General features: G+C 33.8%; 6 protein-coding genes across 9 annotated transcripts; 2 read left to right on the forward strand and 4 right to left on the reverse strand.

Moving 5' to 3' along the window:
• Nucleotides 1-79: 79 nt before the first annotated feature.
• On the reverse strand, nt 80-3,093 carry LOC106650786. Its single transcript, XM_014368986.1, has 6 exons — nt 2,709-3,093; nt 2,069-2,432; nt 1,767-1,998; nt 944-1,235; nt 492-855; nt 80-410 (listed from the first exon to the last, which is right to left on the reverse strand). Exons 1-6 carry the CDS (start codon nt 2,990-2,992, stop codon nt 153-155), a joined length of 1,794 nt encoding a protein of 597 aa, XP_014224472.1. The 5' UTR covers nt 2,993-3,093; the 3' UTR covers nt 80-152.
• A 415-nt stretch (nt 3,094-3,508) lies between these two features.
• LOC106650878 (CXXC-type zinc finger protein 1-like) lies at nt 3,509-5,901 on the forward strand. The gene is made up of 6 exons (XM_014369128.2): nt 3,509-3,776; nt 3,986-4,107; nt 4,175-4,265; nt 4,377-4,621; nt 4,708-5,284; nt 5,373-5,901. Exons 1-6 carry the CDS (start codon nt 3,750-3,752, stop codon nt 5,871-5,873), a joined length of 1,563 nt encoding a protein of 520 aa, XP_014224614.1. The 5' UTR covers nt 3,509-3,749; the 3' UTR covers nt 5,874-5,901.
• A 121-nt stretch (nt 5,902-6,022) lies between these two features.
• On the reverse strand, nt 6,023-9,174 carry LOC106650875. Of its 2 annotated transcripts, XM_014369124.2 has the most exons (4): nt 8,330-9,174; nt 7,926-8,087; nt 6,825-7,838; nt 6,023-6,757 (listed from the first exon to the last, which is right to left on the reverse strand). In XM_014369124.2, the coding sequence occupies exons 1-4, from the start codon at nt 8,343-8,345 to the stop codon at nt 6,498-6,500; spliced, it is 1,452 nt and encodes a 483-aa protein (XP_014224610.1). In that variant the 5' UTR covers nt 8,346-9,174; the 3' UTR covers nt 6,023-6,497. The 2 variants fall into 2 exon arrangements, with proteins under 2 accessions (XP_014224610.1, XP_014224609.1); XM_014369123.2 differs by having other exon boundaries at nt 6,825-8,087.
• On the reverse strand, nt 9,172-11,975 carry LOC106650854 (ER degradation-enhancing alpha-mannosidase-like protein 2). Of its 2 annotated transcripts, none has more exons than XM_023463057.1 (3): nt 11,866-11,975; nt 10,325-11,796; nt 9,172-10,240 (listed from the first exon to the last, which is right to left on the reverse strand). In XM_023463057.1, exons 2-3 carry the CDS (start codon nt 11,667-11,669, stop codon nt 9,549-9,551), a joined length of 2,037 nt encoding a protein of 678 aa, XP_023318825.1. In that variant the 5' UTR covers nt 11,670-11,796; nt 11,866-11,975; the 3' UTR covers nt 9,172-9,548. The 2 variants fall into 2 exon arrangements, with proteins under 2 accessions (XP_023318825.1, XP_014224571.1); XM_014369085.2 differs by having other exon boundaries at nt 11,862-11,970.
• Nucleotides 11,976-13,012: 1,037 nt separating this feature from the next.
• On the forward strand, nt 13,013-17,839 carry LOC106650840 (putative homeodomain transcription factor). 2 transcript variants are annotated; one of them, XM_014369066.2, is made up of 17 exons: nt 13,013-13,505; nt 13,635-13,774; nt 13,850-14,061; nt 14,149-14,332; nt 14,414-14,650; nt 14,736-14,906; nt 14,978-15,091; nt 15,164-15,240; nt 15,300-15,333; nt 15,403-15,466; nt 15,556-15,695; nt 15,769-16,078; nt 16,157-16,385; nt 16,470-16,565; nt 16,637-16,780; nt 16,842-16,937; nt 16,998-17,839. In XM_014369066.2, the coding sequence occupies exons 1-17, from the start codon at nt 13,480-13,482 to the stop codon at nt 17,145-17,147; spliced, it is 2,424 nt and encodes an 807-aa protein (XP_014224552.1). In that variant the 5' UTR covers nt 13,013-13,479; the 3' UTR covers nt 17,148-17,839. The 2 variants fall into 2 exon arrangements, with proteins under 2 accessions (XP_014224552.1, XP_014224551.1); XM_014369065.2 differs by having other exon boundaries at nt 15,300-15,466.
• Nucleotides 17,826-19,225, reverse strand: LOC106650787. The gene is made up of 5 exons (XM_023463058.1): nt 19,004-19,225; nt 18,572-18,749; nt 18,292-18,472; nt 18,035-18,211; nt 17,826-17,961 (listed from the first exon to the last, which is right to left on the reverse strand). The coding sequence occupies exons 1-5, from the start codon at nt 19,120-19,122 to the stop codon at nt 17,849-17,851; spliced, it is 768 nt and encodes a 255-aa protein (XP_023318826.1). The 5' UTR covers nt 19,123-19,225; the 3' UTR covers nt 17,826-17,848.
• Between the last annotated feature and the right edge of the window lie 696 nt (nt 19,226-19,921).

Below are 19,921 nucleotides of genomic sequence, written 5' to 3' on the forward strand. Positions count from 1 at the left end.
TCCGTGTGTTTTTGGCGCTTGAGCAATTGGAAACTCATTTTTTTTTTCATGGATTTACAGTTGGAAATAAAAGTCTCGATTGATACGAAGTAATGATGATTATTTCATCTATGCAGAGTATATTTTATTCGACTCTTTGGCAAATAAATCAATCAATCGATATCGAGTTTCTTGAAACTTCCCTCGACGCCGAACAAATCGGTAGCGGACTTGGCTTTGCCCGGGCGCTTGCTCTCGTCGACGCGAGACTTGGCCTCGTCGTTCAAGAACCAGTCACGATGCGCCTCGAGTTTTGCCAGTTGAGCTTGATGCATATCCGCCAATGCTCCGGCCTTGCCACCAAGCTCGTTCGGTAAAATTTCCAAAGGTATGTGCTTATCCAGACTCTCGAGCGACGAGTGCAAGTGCAGCTGAAAATCGGTAAGATCGTTTGAATCGATCGACGCAATTGCATGCTTTTTGTCGTCGCACTGTACGCGATCTTTACTCACCACATCCATGAGTTCCTTCTTCATGAAAGGTTTCATCATGTTCAAGATGACGTCCATCACGGGATTCGTGTTCATGAAGTGCAAACCCTTGAGCCTGACCGGCAATCCCTCCTGCAAATAAACTAAAAATTTCTTCAAGCCGATCGGATTCAAGCGAGCCGCGTGACCCAGAGTGACGTTGTTCACGTCGATGAGAATGATGTGGCCCTTCATGGTGCCCTCGCTGTACATCCACAGATCGAGAATCATATTAAAGAACTTCATGTTGTCGTAGTAGTTGTACTTGGAGGGGTCGTAATCGATGAGCTTGGCGAACAAGACCTTGTAGCCATCGCGCGTCGGTTTTTCCAGCGGTATGGTGGATCTGAACGGCCGGCGTAATTCAACGATTATTTACCAGCCAATCGCGTTCGAGCCAATTTTACAATGCGGTTTTTACCGCAAAAACTCACGCGACTTTGAAGGTGGTTCGGAGCTCCTTCGAACCGACGGGGTCTCGATTGCCGAAAAATTCCGGCACGTGCGTCCTAATCGTGTAGAACGTGTCGAGCGTTATCTTCGTGGGTTCCATGCGATAGTAATTGCTGTGCAAAAACAAGGCCAGCTCGCTGTCGCGGATCTTCGGCAGGTGAGGCTGCTTCTCGTACCAATCTCGCAGGGCTTGGATGTCGGACTTGCGCAACTCCGGATTCTTCTTCAATTCCTCCTCGAACGTCACGTAGATATCCATCTTGCTCATCGTTTATGATTCAACTTTGGCGTGGCACTTTTGCATCGACAACGACGACTGTGCACTCTCGAGCATAGAATTTTTCGCAGTGTTCATGTTTTTCGTTCTCGAGCCGAGTGCGAACTTACACAATATTGAATTTGTGAAGAATCACGTTCGTGACATTGTCAAGATGCATAACAATTTATCATCAATGCCAGGTATTAACGAGTTTTTCTTCCATTGCATTTTTCGTACTCCCCACTTTCAAAACTAGTTTCTCGCTTATTACGTGGTCCCCGACGTTTATTGAATGAGTTCGCGTGCGTGCAAGAACAACGACAACAAAAATAGGCGCGTGGCCTCCAATAAAACGAATGAAAAAGAAAACTGCTTTCAACAACAATTTTTTTCTCGAATTAATCACACAGGAAATGTATATTTTTATATAAATATGTATGTAGCCTTAATCAACTCATTTTTAAGTATCAGATTTATTTATAACTCATTTACATCGAATTAAACGGAAGTCATGAGTCAATCAATTTCCAATTTTTTAAAACTACCTTCAACGCCAAAAAGATCATTGGCAGATTTCGCCTTGCCGGGCCGCTTCGACTCGTCGACCCTCTTAGTTTTTTCGTCCTGCAGAAACCAGTCACGATGTTGCCTCAATTTGTCGGCCTCGGTCGCAAACAGCTCTCTTTGGGGTCCCGCTTTGCCTCCGGACTCGTTCGGCAGTATATCCACGGGGATGTTGAAGGCCTCGATGCCTTCGACCTTTTGATGCAAGTGAAGCTGCGAAAATCGATCGTTGCAATTTTCAATCGACGTATAAATTGTTCGCGCATTTTTACGGCATACGTACGACATCGAGCAATTCTTTCTTCATGAAGGGACGCATGATGTTCATGAGCAGATCCATGACGGGATTCGTATTGAAAAAGTGAAAACCCTTGAGCCTGACCGGCAGGCCCTCTTGCAAATAATAGAGAAACTTTTTCAGGGCCATCGGGCTGAAGTGAGCCAAGTGGCCCATTACCAGGCCCTTGAGATCGATAATTATGACGTGGCCTTTGGTCGTGCCCTCGGTATAGAGCCACAGGTCCATGACCATGGCAAAGAGCTTCATGTTCAAGGTGTAATCGTAATGGCTCGCGTCGAAATCCTGCAGAGCTCCGTAAATGACGCGATAGCCGTCCTTGGTCGATCGTTCCAATGGCATGTTTAAACTGTAAGAATGTCGATCTTTCGTTTATCGTAATTATACGTGGATCCGAGGCTCAGAATTTTTTAAACAACTTTTTGTCGTCGGGATCTCTCGGACTTTCCGCTAATCGTTTAATACTTAGAAAAACACTTGCAAAGTTACAATTCCAAACTTCGATTTCGCTTGGATGCGTCAAAAATCATATGGTCGTCGGTCTTATTTCGATACCGATTGTGGCGCATGATTATTCAAAAAAATTCAAAACCTCACCCAAAATAAGATAATATTTTATACTCACACTACTTTCATTATTTGCTCGAGTCCTGGATCGTTCAGAGGATCTCTGCCATCGAAAAATTCCGGCACGTGCGTTCTGACGCTGTAAAACGTATCGATCGTGGATTTCGTCGGCTCCAATCGGTAATAATTACTATGCAAAAATAGGGCCAACTCGCTATCCGTCATGGCCGGCAAATGGGGCTGCTTATTCAGCCACTCTCTCAAAGATTTTATATCCGATAAATTCAATTCTGGATTTCTTTTCAGTTCTTCTTCGAGAGGTATTAATTTTATCGATTCCATCTCAATTATTTTTCTTTTAAGGTAAAGCTTTTTATTGAACAATGCGAAAAAACAAGAAGAATTAACAAACAATGGTGACCACTAGGGAGATCCTTGCTGACTCGTTGCAGTGTCTCGTTGAACTCGCTAATTTCATAAAATGAGATATTTTTTACGAGCTATTTTTCAGTTTAAAAGCAAATGGTATAGCGGAGCACAACAATAACAGAGCAGCGTGTGCAGATTTAAAATTGAAAAGCGATATAATAATACACCATTAAGAACGATGATAAAAAATGCAATAAATTGAGATGCTTTAATACGGTACAGCAAAACGATTACTTCGTTCAATCTTTTTTAAAAAATAATATGTTGATTTTTTATTTATACATGATATTTTATTTAATAATAAATTTACGGAGACTAGATAAATAAAATTTTCAAACTTGTCTCCCATTTCCTTCGCCGAGGCGCATTCACAATTCACATCCATTCATGCCTACACAACAGAAGCCGTGTTTGTTTGGTATTTGATGTAAACCTTCGTACTGGCAGAAGGCAGACAGAAGCCAGACTATTGCGTGGCTTCGGCTGCAGTTAACACATTTAGTTTACAATTTTATGTGTTCAGTATTGGCATCGCAATTAATTTTTTACCGTCATTAGTGATAGATAAATGAACAGTAAATACCTAAAACTTGTTTTCACTGTTTAACTTATACACCATAGTAATTGTACAAATCAGAAAGCAGATTTGTTTTAATCAAGTTTGTACACAATGGGCGAAAAAAGCCATGGTTTGTCGGTAAGTTCAAGGATAAATAAAACTCAGTGCGGCGCTTAATTTTTCTGTTAATATTGCTTATTTTAATGCAATGCATTAACTTTATTTATCTACATTTGTATCGCAATAACAAGAAAAATACATCCTAACTTGTTTTATAAATTAGGTTATGTAAAAGGAATAAGAACCCTTTATTTAAGTTTAAAAAATAAAATATTTTTTTTTAACAGAAAGAAGAAATTGCTAAGCAGTTCATGCTTCCAGAGAGAAAAAGTAAAATAGCTACTCTTTTAAAACAAGATGATCAAGCCTATTGCATTTGTCGAAGTTCTGACAGCTCCAGATTCATGATGTAAATGATTTATTTTGAATTTTGAAAAACTATACTTGAATAAATAAATATAACTTATTTTTTATAGTGCTTGTGATTCGTGTGAAGAATGGTATCATGGAGATTGTATCAACATAACTGAAAAAGAAGCCAAGCACATCAAGCAGTTTTTTTGTGCAGTAAGTGGTTTTGTGAATAAAGCTAATGGCATTACTAAATCATAACGAGACTTAAAATGCTCAACTTATATGCTTCCTGAATATTACAGACATTATTTCTTTAATTTACAGAAATGCAAAGAGGAAGATCCAACTTTACAAACAAGGTACAAACCAAAGAGATCTGAGAAAGTTGACAAAACCGACAAAGATGATCGAAAGCACAAAAAAAATAAGGAAAAAGAAAAAGTTTCAAAATACGAAAAAGATGAACCTTATAATCCTGCAACCATTGGTCAAAAAAAGCCATCTAAACATTGTGGCGAATGTAGGGGATGCCTAAGAACAGAAAATTGTGGTAAATGTGATAATTGCAGGTAAAAATTTTATGTAGCTAAATTTTAAATTATATATAAATGATAAGTATCAAACATGTGATTAAAATATTAAAATGTATATTCAGACAATTGAAAAGATTTGGATATTCAAGATGTGGAAAACTTCGTTGTGAACAAAAAATGTGTCATGTTTTTGGTAATCCGTTGAAACCTTCTAAAAATGTTAATCGTAATATAAAATTAACTAAAAGAAGGCGTCGTGATTCGAGTAGTGAAAGAATAGATTACCTGGAACCTCCCAGACATTGCTATGGACCATCTTGTGTGAAACAATCAAGACCTGGAAGTAAATATTGTTCTGAGGACTGTGGAATAAAATTAGCAACTAGTAGAATTTTTCAAGTACTTCCATCAAGACTCCAAGAATGGGGCCTTACCCCATGTATAGCTGAACAAAATAATGGTTTGGCTATAGAAAATGTCAGAAAACAACAACAACATGTGAGACAAATACTGCATGAATTAGATAGAAGACATGCTGAGTTGGATAGAATAGTAGAGCGAGCAAAAAATGATACTATAGATCCTAGAACTGAAATTGATGATAATGATGATACAGAAATGAGTATGTATTGTATAACATGTGGTCATGAAGTAAATTCTAGGACTGCTATAAAACATATGGAAAAATGTTTTAATAAGGTATGAATTTATTTATGTATCTTTTAAAATAAACAAAAACAATTTTGTTGTGCTAATACAATTTTTCTTATTTTTGCAATTTATTTAGTATGAATCACAAGCATCTTTTGGTTCTATATTTAAAACTAGGATCGAAGGTCAAGTCATGTTCTGTGATTATTATAATCCAATGAACCATACGTACTGTAAAAGATTAAAAGTGCTTTGCCCAGAGCATTGTAAAGATCCAAAAATCAGTGACACAGAAGTTTGTGGATGTCCATTAGTCGCCAATGTTTTTGATGCAACTGGTGAATATTGCAGAGCACCAAAAAAAAGCTGTACTAAACATTATGTTTGGGAAAAATTGCGTAGAGCTGAAATAGATATGGAAAGGGTTCGACAGTGGTTAAAAATTGATGAACTCTTGGAACAAGAAAGACAAATCAGGTCAAATATGGCATCTAGAGCAGGAGTTTTGGCTTTATTACTTCATTCTACCTACAATCATGAAATAATGGAAAAAATTAATCAAGAAAGAAATAGAGAACAAATGCGAGCCATTGAAGAAGAAATGAAAAGAAGAAAACTATCTGATACTGAACAGTGATAGTTTTTTTATTGTAATATTTAGCTGCATCACAAGTATAAATATATCTTGAATTGGTTTAAATGAAAGTATATGTAATAAATTCAAGGTACACAATTATTTTTTATGCAAAATAATTAATATTCTCAACAGAAATTATTGCTGTTTTATTAAATATTATTCATTTCTTGAATTACAAAACTTTTAATTATAAAAACATAAAATTTTTTTATACATATAAACTCTGTGTCTATATTTACTTTACATGTTTACTGTTCTCTAAAAGTATATTTTAGTCATCTTATGCTTGCACTTAGTCCTCAATCTGTTGTTTTTCGACTATTGAAGCTACTAAAATTTTTTTATAATTTTTAACAGAGATTTTCATGAATTTCATTCAGAAAATAAGTTTTTTTAATAGAAATAACAGCAGGCAAAGAGTTACTTATGTTTTCCTATATTAAGTACTTTTTAATCCACATATTGGGACACCCTAAACAAATATCTAGCATCTAAATTATATTAATATATGCACAAAAATACTTAATCAATGCTAGCTCCTTAGTTATTAATTTTTTAAAAATATTTGTTTATAAAATTTATACAACAAATGAAAATAATCACTTCGCATTTGCGTTTCAAAAATCACGGAATATTAAGCTTTTTTCTTGGAGAAGCAGCAAATGGACTTCCTCTTTTCCCCCTAATGTATTCTCCAACAGGAGATACTATTTCTTTTTGCCACGAATTATATCCGCGTTTCTTTGGTGTAACAATGGATGCATTAGGAGATTTAGGACTCAATAATTTTACATTTTGCCTTGAATTTAATAGTGAGTTTGGAGATAAATTAGATTGTTTGCGATTGCATTGTAAGGGTGACACTTTCAACAAGTTTTTTCCATCTGAAATGAAAAATGTTTCATTACTGTTGCAGACAGTTACATTAATGAATAAAGTCAATTAATTTACCTTTAGTATTCTGGTGACTCTTTGAATCAGTGAGTTTATTACTTTTTCTGTGTCGAATATATCTGACATTTTCACTTATGATAAACCTTGGCTTTTGACATGTACATTTGGTACTTTCTTTTTTCATTTTATCTATTTCCTTGGATAAACAATTTAAAAATTTGTTGTACAAAATGTGAGGTAAATGTTTTACTTCGTGCAGTAGACTTTCGCAAGATTTACTACGTCTTCTTAGTCTACCTGATTTATTTGTGGTATTATTTTCACTGTGTACAGTTTCCAGAGTGCAGTGAGATAAATAAATATCATCCAAAGTTTTGAAACTAGCTGAGCGTTCGTCATCTCCTGCATAATTTACAGAACCTGAATTTAATTCTGAAAAAGATAAGCTTTTTCTGAGTGATAACTTTTCTTCAGATTGACAATATTTTTCCCATGCTACGAATGAATCTGTAGTATTATGATTGGCACTGCAAAATCTGTTTGAATCTCTTTTTTTTGAAAAACATTGAGATTTATGAGGCGACATTGTTTCTTTCTTATGAGATTGATTCAATTTCACTGAGACTTCATTGCTCTGGTAATTTATGATACTATCTTCATTGGTAAATAATACTTTTTTTGTAGCAGGATTATCCAAGGTTTTTATTTTATTAACCATTTCAACAATCATTTTTCCAGTATTTTTTTCATGACAAATTGATTCTGATTCTGGAGCAAGAAGTGAATTAGTTTTTTGTGTTACTTCAGTTTCTTCCATTATTGTTACTAATCTGTTTGGTTCGATAAAAGCTTTTGTAGACTGTTGTTCAAAATCCACAGCTTTTTTGTAATCTTCTTTATCATTGAAACGATCAGAACTTTGCATATCTGAAAAAGATGGAGTTTTACAAAGTCCAGTTGTATGTACCAATTCCATGTATTCAGTACTATCAGTTTTACTATTATCTTCTAGTAAAAAACTTGTATCAGCAGTACAATCAGCATATACTTCATCCTCTTCTGTTAAGACATCTAAATTTTGATCAAGAATATTAATTTTTTCATTGTTGAATTCAATTTTTGTGGGTGCTGAAAAACGCACTGTTTCAGCTTCATCACCTATTTCATCGCTGTCATAGCTTTCATAACTATCATCAATAGCAATATGCCCAGCTAAAATGATTGACTGTCTTGGAGATAATATATCATGCAAAATACTGTTATCAGAACATGTAGTGTAATCAGAACCACTACCAGCCCCTTTTGATTTCGAAATGTTTGCTGTAAAGAAAAAAATGTGTTTATTTCAACAACTAAATTCTGTTTCATTATAAATTGATAACAACGTCATAAAGTTGAGTAACAAAGAATGCACATTTGGAATCAAGCCTACTTCATGAAGTATCGATCTCATGTTTCATGTATTCGATTTCATATTCCTTAATACCTGAGCCATTTTTTTTCCAGGTTAATTCAAGTATTTAGAACGCATAAAATGTTGACTATTGTAACAGTGTACTCACGGCTTTTGTTTTCCATTATGATTCACGGATGCTGATCTTCAATGCACCCCACAATTATGTTTATACTTCGATCTAAACTTATCAAACTGCGCCTGAGTAACCGGCAAATGGATTTGTACGTCACACTGTGTCATACATCGGCTTTTACAAATATTTCTGCTCTCGCTGCATTGGCGAATCTTCCGCAAGGTGGTTTTTTCAGCGTACGAAGGCGCCGTAGTACTCCGAAAAACGTGAGATTTAAAAGAAAAAAAGAAAAGAATGGGCGGGCCAATAGCGGCGATTCTTAATATACGGCGTAACGTAATAGTTTGACTGCTTGTCACCCGTTTTCATCCTACACGCGTTCGAAATGAGAGTGTAACGCCGGACAGATAGGAGTAGGGAAAGATAGAGAGAACGCGATTGGCTTGTTTGATCCACGGCATGTGTGAAAAGAAACGGTTACGAATTTTTTGAATGTCAAGCGCTCTATACAGTGAGAACAGGTGAATTAATGCTGTAAATTTGATACTCTTTTGTAGGCGTACACTGTCAAAGTGTTATAGCTTATAGTCTAATAGAATCAAATTTTCACTTAAATGACCTGATAATGAATGGATGGTGAAAGCGAATGAACGCGCGTGAGATTTCACAATTTTAGAGATTTACTCTCTAAGATGGAGCATTTGTAATCAAAAACAATTTAAAAATGTAACATTTTTGTTTTTATTAAATTATAAATAACAACTCTCGTCATTAAATTCATATCACACTTTGACGATTCGGTCGAATACATAAATACAAAATTAAGATTTATATTTTTTACAATCAAAAAAATGCAAAATTGGCAATAAAATATTTTTAACATTTTTTAAATAAATATTGTAAAACATTTAGTAGCAATGCAGAATTTGTATAAAATTTTTTGTACTTCTGGAGTTCACACTGTCTTTGGTTAATATTCTCATTTAGAATGTAATAATTTATAAATTTACGTCATAGAGGTGTGTTTCAAATGTTAAAAATCAAAATTTTTCAAGTCCTGTATCAAAAAGTATAATGATATTCAATAGATTCTACTATCAGAAAATTTACTCGTTGTACTTTATAAGTCTTCAATTGCATTCAACTCTTCAACTTATTAAACCAGATTTTTAATTAAAAAATATAAATATGCTCAGTTCTCTTGCAGCTTAAGTAGTTTATAATAATAAAATAACGCATTTATCTAAGTCATTTAAAAAAATTCACCAACAATCGATATTCGTTGTAAGAAAGGTTGAGATTGACAGCTTAACAGTTGAAAATCTTCTTTAGCTGTTAAATTAGAAGGATATGAATTACTTTTTCTTATTCTTTCTAATAAAATTTGAGGATCATTATAAAATTCTCTTTCTGTAGGTTTTTCATCATCATTAGGTGTTGAATTTGTTTGAGCTGTTTCTATAAGAGGAGCTGCGTGTTCCTTACTTGTTCGTGGAACAGTTCCTAATATCTCTATGTGTTCGCTGTCATCAACTTTGTAAATTTCACTTGGAGGAGCCATAATTACTAATTTGCCATTAAACTGATCTTTAATTTCACTATCAGACCCTTCAGAACTCTTGAGCTGTTCATTAGTCACTTTATCTTCAGCTTTTGCTTTTTTAATATCTGATAGTTTTTCAATTCTTATAAATTTATTTTTTCCTATATTTTTATTTACATCATCTTCAAAATATTTAACATCAATTGGATCTTTACTTTTTCTATTATCAACAGCAACAAATTTGTACAGCTGTGATTTTTTTTGTGTAAAAAGATTATGTGGATGCTGACAGCAATGCAATGCACCTGGATCTATTGGATGAGCCTCTGTATTGAATATGTAACCACCAGCATCAACAACGCATTGTCCCCATGGTGTTTGAATAATATCACCATGTTCTCCTAAAAATATAAAGAATTTGTAATGCATTCAATTATAAACAAACTTTGAAATTTATGAGCATTAAATATAAAATGAATTATTACCATTGTTATGAATAAAATTGTCAGGATCAAATAATAAGTAAAGATATTTGGTGGTTTCAGCCAAGAAAAATGATTCCATTCTATCAGCTTTTCTATGGTCTCTGACATCATTAATAGTAGCATACCCACAAGTGGTTTTTGCACTGTGTTGTAAACTTCTCAAAACATCAATTCCTACTTGAATTAAAAATGGATCACCTGTTGCTCTATATAAATACATAACTGATTCAATGAGTTCAGGTCTTAATGGATATCCTTCTCTATTAGTACCTGCTTCACCTTGAGGAATATTATAAAATTCTGGTGTAAAACCAAATTGTTTCCATACTTTATGGTAATTATGAAGTGATTTCATAGCATCTTCAACTTCGCCAAACAAGCTGAGTACACCAGGCCAATATGCATCCAGAGATTGAAAAACTGGTAGTGTAACTTGCCCTTTAGTCATTGAAACCCATAAATGCCAGTCTTCTCTTCTAATATATTTTTCAATAGCTGCTTTAAGTTCATGGAATATAGCTGCTAATGATGGATCTTGAAAAAGAAGAGTTCCCTTAGCTAAGTACTCAAAATAGGAATCGACACCAGCTCCAATACCAGAATCTTGAGCTGTCCAATGTCCAGTTAAAACATCAACATGATTACCAACTAAGCCAATATTGGATTTATAATGGTGCAGAGCTTTAATAGCATTCATTGCAACTTCTTCATATAAGGGATCGCCAGTTAGCCTTGATAGCGTTCCAAATTCTAATAAAAACGTACCTATTCCAGCAGTGCAGGTGATACTTGTTTCACCTGGTGGAACACCATATTTTAAATTAACTGTTCCATATGGCATACCAGTTGGAGTGTCAAAAGCTACAATTAATCTTTTAGCCATATCTTCAGCCAGACGAAGCAATGGACCATTGCAAGGCCAACCAGGCTCTAGTTGCATACCTGCCTTTCGTGACAGCAAGTGTGCACTCAGCAAACCTCCTACAACTCTGATATTAGTTTCAAATACTGAAACATTAATATTGGCTTCAAAGTCAGATCTTGATGCTATGATTTCGGCTACTCGTCTAAATTCAGTAAAATTTCCCATGACAGCTAATGTATCAAGAGCGTCGATCAAAGTAAGGGAAAAACTTCCCCACGTATCAAAACCATCGCAGCTCAAAGAACGAAGTTCATCGTAGGGATACGCATATTTCAAATAACTCGAGTAAGCATGATCGAACATTGCTCGAGTTTCTTCACGTAATTTCAACAGATCTTTTTTTTCGAACCTTTGAGGTACGCCGGTGACTAGTGACACACATTTTAGGATAAATAATAATGCGACAATTGGAATATTCATCTTTTTCTGAACTAACTACGAAGAAACGACTGTAGAACTCGGTCATTTGATTGAATCTTCTTTCATATTACTTTTTAAATACAGCTCCAGTCTGAGATTTCGCATAGTAATTTGCTAATCAATAACTCTGCAAAATAAACATCGAGTTACATCGAGTTAAATTCAACACACTCATTAGTAATTAGATCTTACAGACTGTATACATCATAAATTTCACATATGTTTAATTTGTTGCTGCCTCATGAATTATTTTACAGTTGGCAAATTGACAACACTTATCGACTAAAGTACTATGCAAAACTTGAGGTTATAGGAGAAGAAGCTTTTATGACCCCCCACTTGGCTCATGTCAGCTGTTGGCACGATTTAGTGGGGATTCGTACCAAAACAAATAACGTTATTTCGACTTTCGAGGTATGCTATAGCCTATAACTTCCTGCGATAGTCTCGTATAACGATTCCAGAGAATGCAGGACGCAAAGAAAGACGCATCAAGACAAAAGCTCGAGTATCGAGCTGCGAATCATTGATTTTCTACTTTAAAAATAGCCCGTCTCGAGTGCTCGGTGCAATTTTCATGAGTCTTGCGCGAGCCGCGGATTGCACCTGCGGGCATAGGTGTATAGGTGCAACACATCGTGCTTGTGCATCGCAATTACCTTTAGTTGCGGTATGACAATGGATCAGTTGCTCATAAGGTCAATTTTTTATGCGCAGACTAATATCTATAGTTGAGCTTTATCGAAGGAATGTTGTTCATCTGCAGCGTAGAGTACACAATGCAAACTACTGATATTACTGGAAATATCGATGTTCTTTCCGGGAAAATTTCGAAGGTCATTCCGTGACAGTTAGGGTGGCTTTTTACGTCAGCTACAAAGCATGAACGAATTTTACGCCCCCTCTCAACGTATAAATTAGAGTAATAAGAATAATTTGATACCGAGTCTTGATCGAAAAGCGAACGATTCACGAAATTTCACTCGGCTTAGACCACGCTATTGAACAAAAATTGTGCTCAACTGTCACGTCTTTATACGTATATAAAGATTAAATTTTAAAGTGTCATTGACATGCTATTTTATTATGATCGTTCATTACTTCAATCCTAACTGTCAACTAAAAATGAGTTCAAGTATCGTCGATCAGGCGCATACAGGCAAAATAATAGCGGACCTAAGCATTCCTGCCTCACAAAGTGACAGATACACACACATACACAATTTTGCTGCATGAGCAGAGCACGCGAGCAAGTCGCGTGAGACTCCGGGGTGGGGGAGCCTCGAAGCAGAAAGAATGTAGCAACGCATCATAGTGCAGAACTGCTGCTGCTGCTGCTGCAGCAACATTATATTGCATCTGTCGCACACTCACACACACAGACACACTCCGCCGTCGCGACTGCAGTCGGGAGCTTTTGAAAATTTCTCAGTATATATACAAAAAGAAGGAAATAATACGTCGCGACATGAGTGCGACGTCAACGTAATATATCAGCGCGTGCTCGCGCGCGTTATGATCGCGACTGGGTGATACACGGCCAAGGGCAGTGTCGCGATCGTCCCCCGAGTGAAATTATACACATCAAAACGCGCTGCCAAACTGCTGCTGCGAGCTTGAGGTTAACGCGCAGAGTGAATTTTATGATCATGAAGCGAACGTCGTCGTGCTGCGAGGCATTTCTCCGCTTTTTATCGTGAAGAGACGATCGCCGCGATTGACATGTGACCGAGCGACGATCTTCGATAAGCTCGTTTGACAGGCAGCATTGATACGTTGATGCAGCAGCCCTGACTTAAATCTTACAAGAATGGCACTTAATAAACTTATTCACAGGTTTGTAAGCGTTCTCTGGCATGCATTTTTTGAATTGAAAAATCAACTCAATTTATAAATTTTTACCTCGAAAAATGTAACTGACTTCGGTTATTCTATGATCTATGAGAATTCCCTTTTTCTGATTAGATATCAAAAGAAACTAGGCACTTATGATAAACAAGAATGGGAAAAAACAGTAGAACAGAAGATATTTTTAGGATTGAAACATGTTCCTATGAGAGCTGCAAAACTCAAAACAGAATTCATTGATGTAGATCTTGTCAGAGGTATTAAAAACTCTTAAAACTTGTAAACAATTATGATGATTCAAAAATAAATAATAGATTAATTTTTATTTTTAGGTTCTTCATTTCCAAAAGCTAAGCCTAAACATGGATTAGTAACTGTTGCTTACCTTGCAATTCAAAGGCTGTTATTTTTACCATTTACTGCTGACTGGTGGATTCAGCAGACCAGTTCGAGCATTTATTTTTTCTTTTTACTTCTTTATTTTCTACAAGTGTTTAATTTATATTTATACTTTTACCATTATCCTAAGGACAACAAATCTGATGTAAGAAAATAGAATGATATTAGAAAATTAGTTCTATTTTTTAAAAATGTAAATTAGTTAAAATTTAAATTTCAAATTTTTTTATAGATTGTTTCCATGTCAGAGGTATTGGTTCCTGCAGTTATGATGATTACATTATCAATGATTCATTCACAAATTGTATCAACTAATTCAGGTGCAAAAATTATAAACAAATATGATAAAAAGCAAGTAAGAAAAATAAGACATGGAAGATCTCGCCTTAATAAGAATAGAGGGAAAAAAAATAGTAGTAAGTAATTTTATATGTACCTTGAAATTACTGCAAAAGCCATTATAATTGTAATTCAAATTTAATCTGATATAATTTAAGGTGAAAATGAAAACTCAAGAAATTTTAATGATTGGAATTCTGATGATAATAAATCAATAAATTCATCAGCAACAGTTAAATTAGTCAAAAAAGTTGTGATCAAAACTTCTGCAATATCTTGTTCACCAAAAATAACATCAGGAATCTCAAATTCCGTAATGAACCATAGCAATCAAGTTAATACATCATCTAATTCATCAATAAAATCGGAAAAGTTAATTGTTGAAGATCAAATAGGTAAATATAATTTAGACAATATATTTGTTCAGGTGATAATTTTCTTAAGAATATTGATAGTTCTATCATATGGATTTCTTTTTAGATACTAATAATGAAGAACATCATGAAGATGATGGATTTGAAAGTTTAAACGGAAATGCATCAAGTGACAATGATAGAGAAACCTCATGTGTTCGAGGTGAAGAAAATTTATTAAATTTATCAAATGAAAAAGATAACTCATCCATAAGAAGGCGTCCTAGAGATTTGATTGGTATGTTATTTTTTATACAATTAAGAATATAATAAATTTTGTTATAATAAAGTTTTATTTAATTGTTATAGTATTTGATGACAATAGCACAGTTTTAGAAAATAAATGTATGGATTACAATAAATCGAGTACAAATGAGAAAGAGGATAATTACAAAGAGTTATCTACAGAAACTTCTTCTACAGGTTTGTATTTTTTTTAAATAAAGAGCTAAAGCAAATTATATTTTGAATTTATTTAAAAACTTTCATTTTTAGAAATTAAGGAATTATTCAAAGAAATTTTGACAGTGAAAGAAAATCAAAGCATTGATGATGAAGAATATGATACTTCAGTAAGTATTGAATTGTTATAAATATTTAAACATTTTAATTTATTAAAAATTTATTGTAGAGCAGTAAGCAGCCATCCATTCATAGTTTCACAGGTAATGAAAAAAAATATGAAAGTGAAGAAGAAGGTGATTGCGATGAAACAATAACAAATGATCTTATAGAAGGAACATCATCTGCAGCAGAATGGTTAGGAGTAACAACAAATAGTGACGATTGCAGTTATAGGTAAACAGATTAATTATTTGTATTCATTCACCATCATATACAGCTTTATATTTATACATAAAAAATTCATAAAATTTTTCAATTTCAAGTTCGGAATTCGAAGAGTCTGATCACGCTTCAGGAGATGAAACAATAAAATGCGGAGAATTTATTGATTCACCATTTTCATACGAATTCGAATTGCCGCCGACGCAAATTTTAAGCTCAAATTGTGCTTTATCTGACAAAGGTAAGAATTGATAATTTTACTGATTTTTGTTTATAAAAATGAAAGTATTTCAAATAAAAACTGCTTATTTTAGTTTCTTGCACAATTTGGACCTACAGGGATGTGAAGAAAGCGGAACTCTCAGTACTAGATATTAGTTCAACAATAATCGCAAGAGTTGAGTCAATGCCTGAAAGTATGGATTATTTTTATATAGGGTTATTTCTTTCAATTATACTTTCACTTGTACCATCATTAATACGTGTAAGTGATTATTGTGGAATGGAAATAGTTAGTAGTACCAATACTTCGTTATTGGCGACTGAGTTTTCTCTAGTAAACCCCAAGGCAATAACTGAGATAATTTTTAAATTCATCAGAATCGCATTCGGCTCATCGCCATGGTAATTGAAATGTTCTAAATATGATGTTTCATAATTAATAAAAATAACACATATTAATTTATCGTCCTTAATTTAAAGGATTCGATCAGTGATTCTATTATCTGCAATGGAGAGATTTTTCTTGGCATTTTTACTTTTCTTTTTACTTGCTGTCGCTGAACGTACGTTCAAACAAAGATTGCTCTATGCAAAACTCTTTTCGCATTTGACATCTTCTAGACGGGCGCGAAAATCGGAATTGCCTCATTTTCGATTAAATAAAGTACGGAATATTAAAACTTGGCTGAGTGTGAGATCATATTTGAAGGTATGAAATAAAAATTATTTATGTAATTTTGTTACAATAAGTAATATCTGTCAAAACAATATTATAATTGAATTTTTATTGTAGCGAAGAGGTCCACAAAGGTCCGTGGATGTGATAATTTCGTCCGTATTCGTGATGACGTTGGCTCTGTTATCATACGTATCTTTGGAATTGATAAAAGTATGCAACTTTTTTTCTTCATCAGAGTCATTCAAATTTAATATTCTAATTTTAAAATAACTTTATTTTAGGATATTGACAACTTGCACTCTCATTACAACATAGAAGCTTTGATGTGGAGTTTTGCTTTGGGTCTTTTTATATTAAGATTTATGACGTTGGGAACGAAAATAAATAACAAATATAGAAATTTGTCCATTTTAATTACAGAACAAGTATGAACAATCATTAATAATTCAAAAATTTGTTATCAGGTATTAATACAATTTTTTTCAGATTAATCTTTATCTACAAATTGAACAAAAGCCACATAAAAAAGAAGAGCTTACAGTGGCCAACAATGTTTTAAAGTTAGCAGCAGATTTAATAAAGGTAATGATGTTGTTTGAATAATTTTAAGAATGCTTATTGAAATCTAAAATTTATTTTTAGGAACTTGAAAGCCCGTTCAAAATTTCTGGCCTTTCAGCGAATCCATATCTGTACACTATTACTAAAGTTGTACTTTTATCTGCACTATCTGGGGTTCTTTCTGAATTATTAGGATTTAAACTAAAGTTACACAAAATTAAAATTAAGTAAATTCTTGTTTACGTTTGTCAAAACCTTTTCGAAAATATTGTGATTAATATTGATAGACATATTCATAGAAATTGAAAATTTTATATCTATCATACAGTTATATTTGATATACAAATTAATTTTATCCAAAGTTTATATTGTGAAAATATGTATTCTGTTATTTCTGTTTTTTTTTTTCGTAAATATTTTAGCGTTTGTATTTCAAGAAGATTTAGGTTTTGGATTGAATGGTCGAAAATGGTACATTAACTTATCTTCATCTCATGTTGGGGTTTTCTGGGCTAATTGAAAAAATATTTTAAACTTTGATCTAGTGCGAAAGTTGTGATTATGTTGAAGACTTATTTTTATATATTGACTAGGGGGGCGAGCCCCCCTGCGCGCTTCGCGCGCCAACCCCCCTCGTTTACGATTTCATATCATTATATGTTTAATTGTATGAGTATATGTTTAATATTACGTTTACTTATATTATAATATGTTATAATTAAGAAATGTTTCGATTTAAACGTCATAAATGTGATAATTATGTATTTGTTTGTGTTTCCACACCACCTTTGAGGTAACAAACTCGGCGCGTTTTTTTTTAAGTGGTATCCCCAGTAGGCCTAATCCACACGGTTTTCTGAAATTATATGGTTGATTAAATTGGATAAGGAAAAGTAATACAAATAAATTTAGAAAAAAAAATATGTCATGTATTAATTTCTCACGATACGTTTACTGCCTTTTATCAAGTCTTCCAAATCCATCGTTGATCCCTCGATGACCGATATGTTTTTAATGTTTAAAATGTTTAGATGGAAATCGTCATCTGTAAACAAGAAGTAAACTTAATAGAAAAAAGTAATATTTTTATATTGTTATTATTATTATTATGTAAGTACCTTTGTAGTCTAATTCTCCTGTTATATCCAATTTCGATCCTCTTTCGAAATTCAACGTTTCGCTTGTAGAAATCGAAATTATTAATTTCCATTGCCCATCCGTGATTGTTGCTACTGATTCTGTGGTAGTTTTATTGTTTACGTAGCGAAACGTGCTTCTTAAATATCCTTGGATGTCTACAGAAATGTAAGTGTAAAAATAAATTATATTGTAATTTTGCGAAATTAATTTATTTAATGAATTGTATTTTACTTACTTATAACGTTTCCCAATGAATGTTTAACGTCTTGGAAGGTTACTTTTTTAATTTTTTTTGTCGGCACGAAGGTGCCAAGTTTTTCGATTTGTGACGTCAATATCAAATTGATGTCGAACGGAGCTGTTCCTTGCGAAAATCTTGTTTTAGCTATAATTTGCGCATCTGTAATCATTATTTTCTGCGGGAAAAAGTAAAATATTTTATAGTTGTTATTATTTAGTTTTTAATTTTTATTTTTTTCTTTTCGTATAAAAGTAAATTGTGATTTTTTATTTACCTCTCGTTCTTTCAAATCTGGCATAAATTTTCTAATATTGTCGTTGTATGCATGACATTGAATTTTGTAACCCATAGTGTTGTTGAGAAGAAATTTTCGCAGCTTAAACGTGCGAGATTGATCCCTCGTCGTGTGTTCTTCTTCGTCAAAAATTGTTTCAACGTAGCCAATGACAATTCTGTAATAGCATAATTCAAGAAATGTTTATTTGTAAGTTTTGCTCGGTAGCAGAAGTAAAAAATTTAAAAAGTTCTAATCGTGGCCCAGGCTTGCGTTGCTGCATTGATCGTTAAAACAATAAAATATTGCGCTGCGTTTTTTGAATTTTTTAATGACAAGTATTTTTGCACGAGTCGTAAAGAAAGTATATTAATATATAAGAAAACTTTACTGTCAGAGAATGTACTGTCATTGTTGTAGAATATTTGTTACCCATGTTTGTCGCCGATCTCGATTGATTCCAAGTAGATGTTTGACGAGTATTCAATTTCTTTTTGTTTTTTTGCTTCTACTGCATCTGACGCTGAAGTTTCTAATTTTCTTTTCGACATTTTCTAAGTCTTGCCACAAAACACTATTGAACACGATTGGACACAAGACACAAATAACCGATTGAAACGAACTTATTATGATCAGTAATGTGTGAACTCCGCGTGTGTATACATGTGAAGTTGCTACGTACTGAAGTTGGGTATGTTTATATATTGATGTTGACAGATCAGTGTTAGTGATTTATTACGAAGTGTCGCGTATTAAAAAATTGGTGAATTTGTATCTATTTGTGTGATTTTGTACGTTCGTTCAGCAATATAAAGTGCAAAAAACAATTCGCGTTCAGTTTAAAGAAGGTAAATTTTTTTTTGTTAAATTATAGTTTAAAGAAGGTAAATTAATCAAAATTATGATCGCATAATATGAATCTGAAGTTTAAAATATAATGATTTATTTGCGATATTGGCGTGTTGTAGCTTAGTGAATTATTGTGTTTAATCGTTATTTTAAATCGTTGTAATTGTGCAAATTTATTAATTTGGTCAAGCGTGTGCTATGTGGTGTTGTTTCGAATTTTTACCCGAAGAACGGAAGGCGATGCCTCAATTAAATGTGCAATGTATGTTTTCGCTACGTAAGCACATTGCCATGAGTCTCTACGCCGGGAGTATTATAGGTTTTTTGGCTCGATTGTACCGATCTTGCACTGATGGACCTTGGCGCGTAAACACCTGGTGGATGGTCGTGTCTCTGTCGTGACTGCCATTGCTGATTTTGATTATGGTAACTATTGCTCATCGGCGGTATCTGCGAGGCATTGTATTAACGCATGTTGTCGCGATAGAGTTAGTAATGATT

This window comes from Trichogramma pretiosum, unplaced genomic scaffold (assembly GCF_000599845.2).
Source record: "Trichogramma pretiosum strain Unisexual culture from Peru unplaced genomic scaffold, Tpre_2.0 scaffold19, whole genome shotgun sequence".
Classification (NCBI taxonomy): domain Eukaryota; kingdom Metazoa; phylum Arthropoda; class Insecta; order Hymenoptera; family Trichogrammatidae; genus Trichogramma; species Trichogramma pretiosum.

Bases quoted from the DNA above. Each gene is read 5' to 3' on its own strand.
- LOC106650786 (XM_014368986.1), bottom strand. From the start codon at position 2,992: ATGGAATCGATAAAATTAATACCTCTCGAAGAAGAACTGAAAAGAAAT. The intron at 2,433-2,708 runs GTGAGTATAAAA...ACATTCTTACAG, and splicing joins GAGCAAATAATGAAAGTAGT to TTTAAACATGCCATTGGAAC. The intron at 856-943 runs GTGAGTTTTTGC...CCGGCCGTTCAG, and splicing joins CGAACCACCTTCAAAGTCGC to ATCCACCATACCGCTGGAAA.
- LOC106650878 (XM_014369128.2), top strand. From the start codon at position 3,750: ATGGGCGAAAAAAGCCATGGTTTGTCG. The intron at 4,266-4,376 runs GTAAGTGGTTTT...TTTAATTTACAG, and splicing joins TCAAGCAGTTTTTTTGTGCA to AAATGCAAAGAGGAAGATCC. The intron at 5,285-5,372 runs GTATGAATTTAT...CAATTTATTTAG, and splicing joins TGGAAAAATGTTTTAATAAG to TATGAATCACAAGCATCTTT.
- LOC106650875 (XM_014369123.2), bottom strand. The intron at 6,758-6,824 runs GTAAATTAATTG...TTTTCATTTCAG, and splicing joins GAGTCACCAGAATACTAAAG to ATGGAAAAAACTTGTTGAAA.
- LOC106650854 (XM_023463057.1), bottom strand. From the start codon at position 11,669: ATGAATATTCCAATTGTCGCATTATTATTTATCCTAAAATGTGTGTCA. The intron at 10,241-10,324 runs GTAATAATTCAT...TTATATTTTTAG, and splicing joins CAATTTTATTCATAACAATG to GAGAACATGGTGATATTATT.
- LOC106650840 (XM_014369065.2), top strand. From the start codon at position 13,480: ATGGCACTTAATAAACTTATTCACAG. The intron at 15,467-15,555 runs GTAAACAGATTA...TTCAATTTCAAG, and splicing joins AGTGACGATTGCAGTTATAG to TTCGGAATTCGAAGAGTCTG. The intron at 15,696-15,768 runs GTAAGAATTGAT...TGCTTATTTTAG, and splicing joins TTGTGCTTTATCTGACAAAG to TTTCTTGCACAATTTGGACC.
- LOC106650787 (XM_023463058.1), bottom strand. From the start codon at position 19,122: ATGTCGAAAAGAAAATTAGAAACTTCAGCGTCAGATGCAGTAGAAGCA. The intron at 18,750-19,003 runs GTAACAAATATT...ATGCTATTACAG, and splicing joins GAGATCGGCGACAAACATGG to AATTGTCATTGGCTACGTTG. The intron at 17,962-18,034 runs GTACTTACATAA...TCTTGTTTACAG, and splicing joins AGGAGAATTAGACTACAAAG to ATGACGATTTCCATCTAAAC.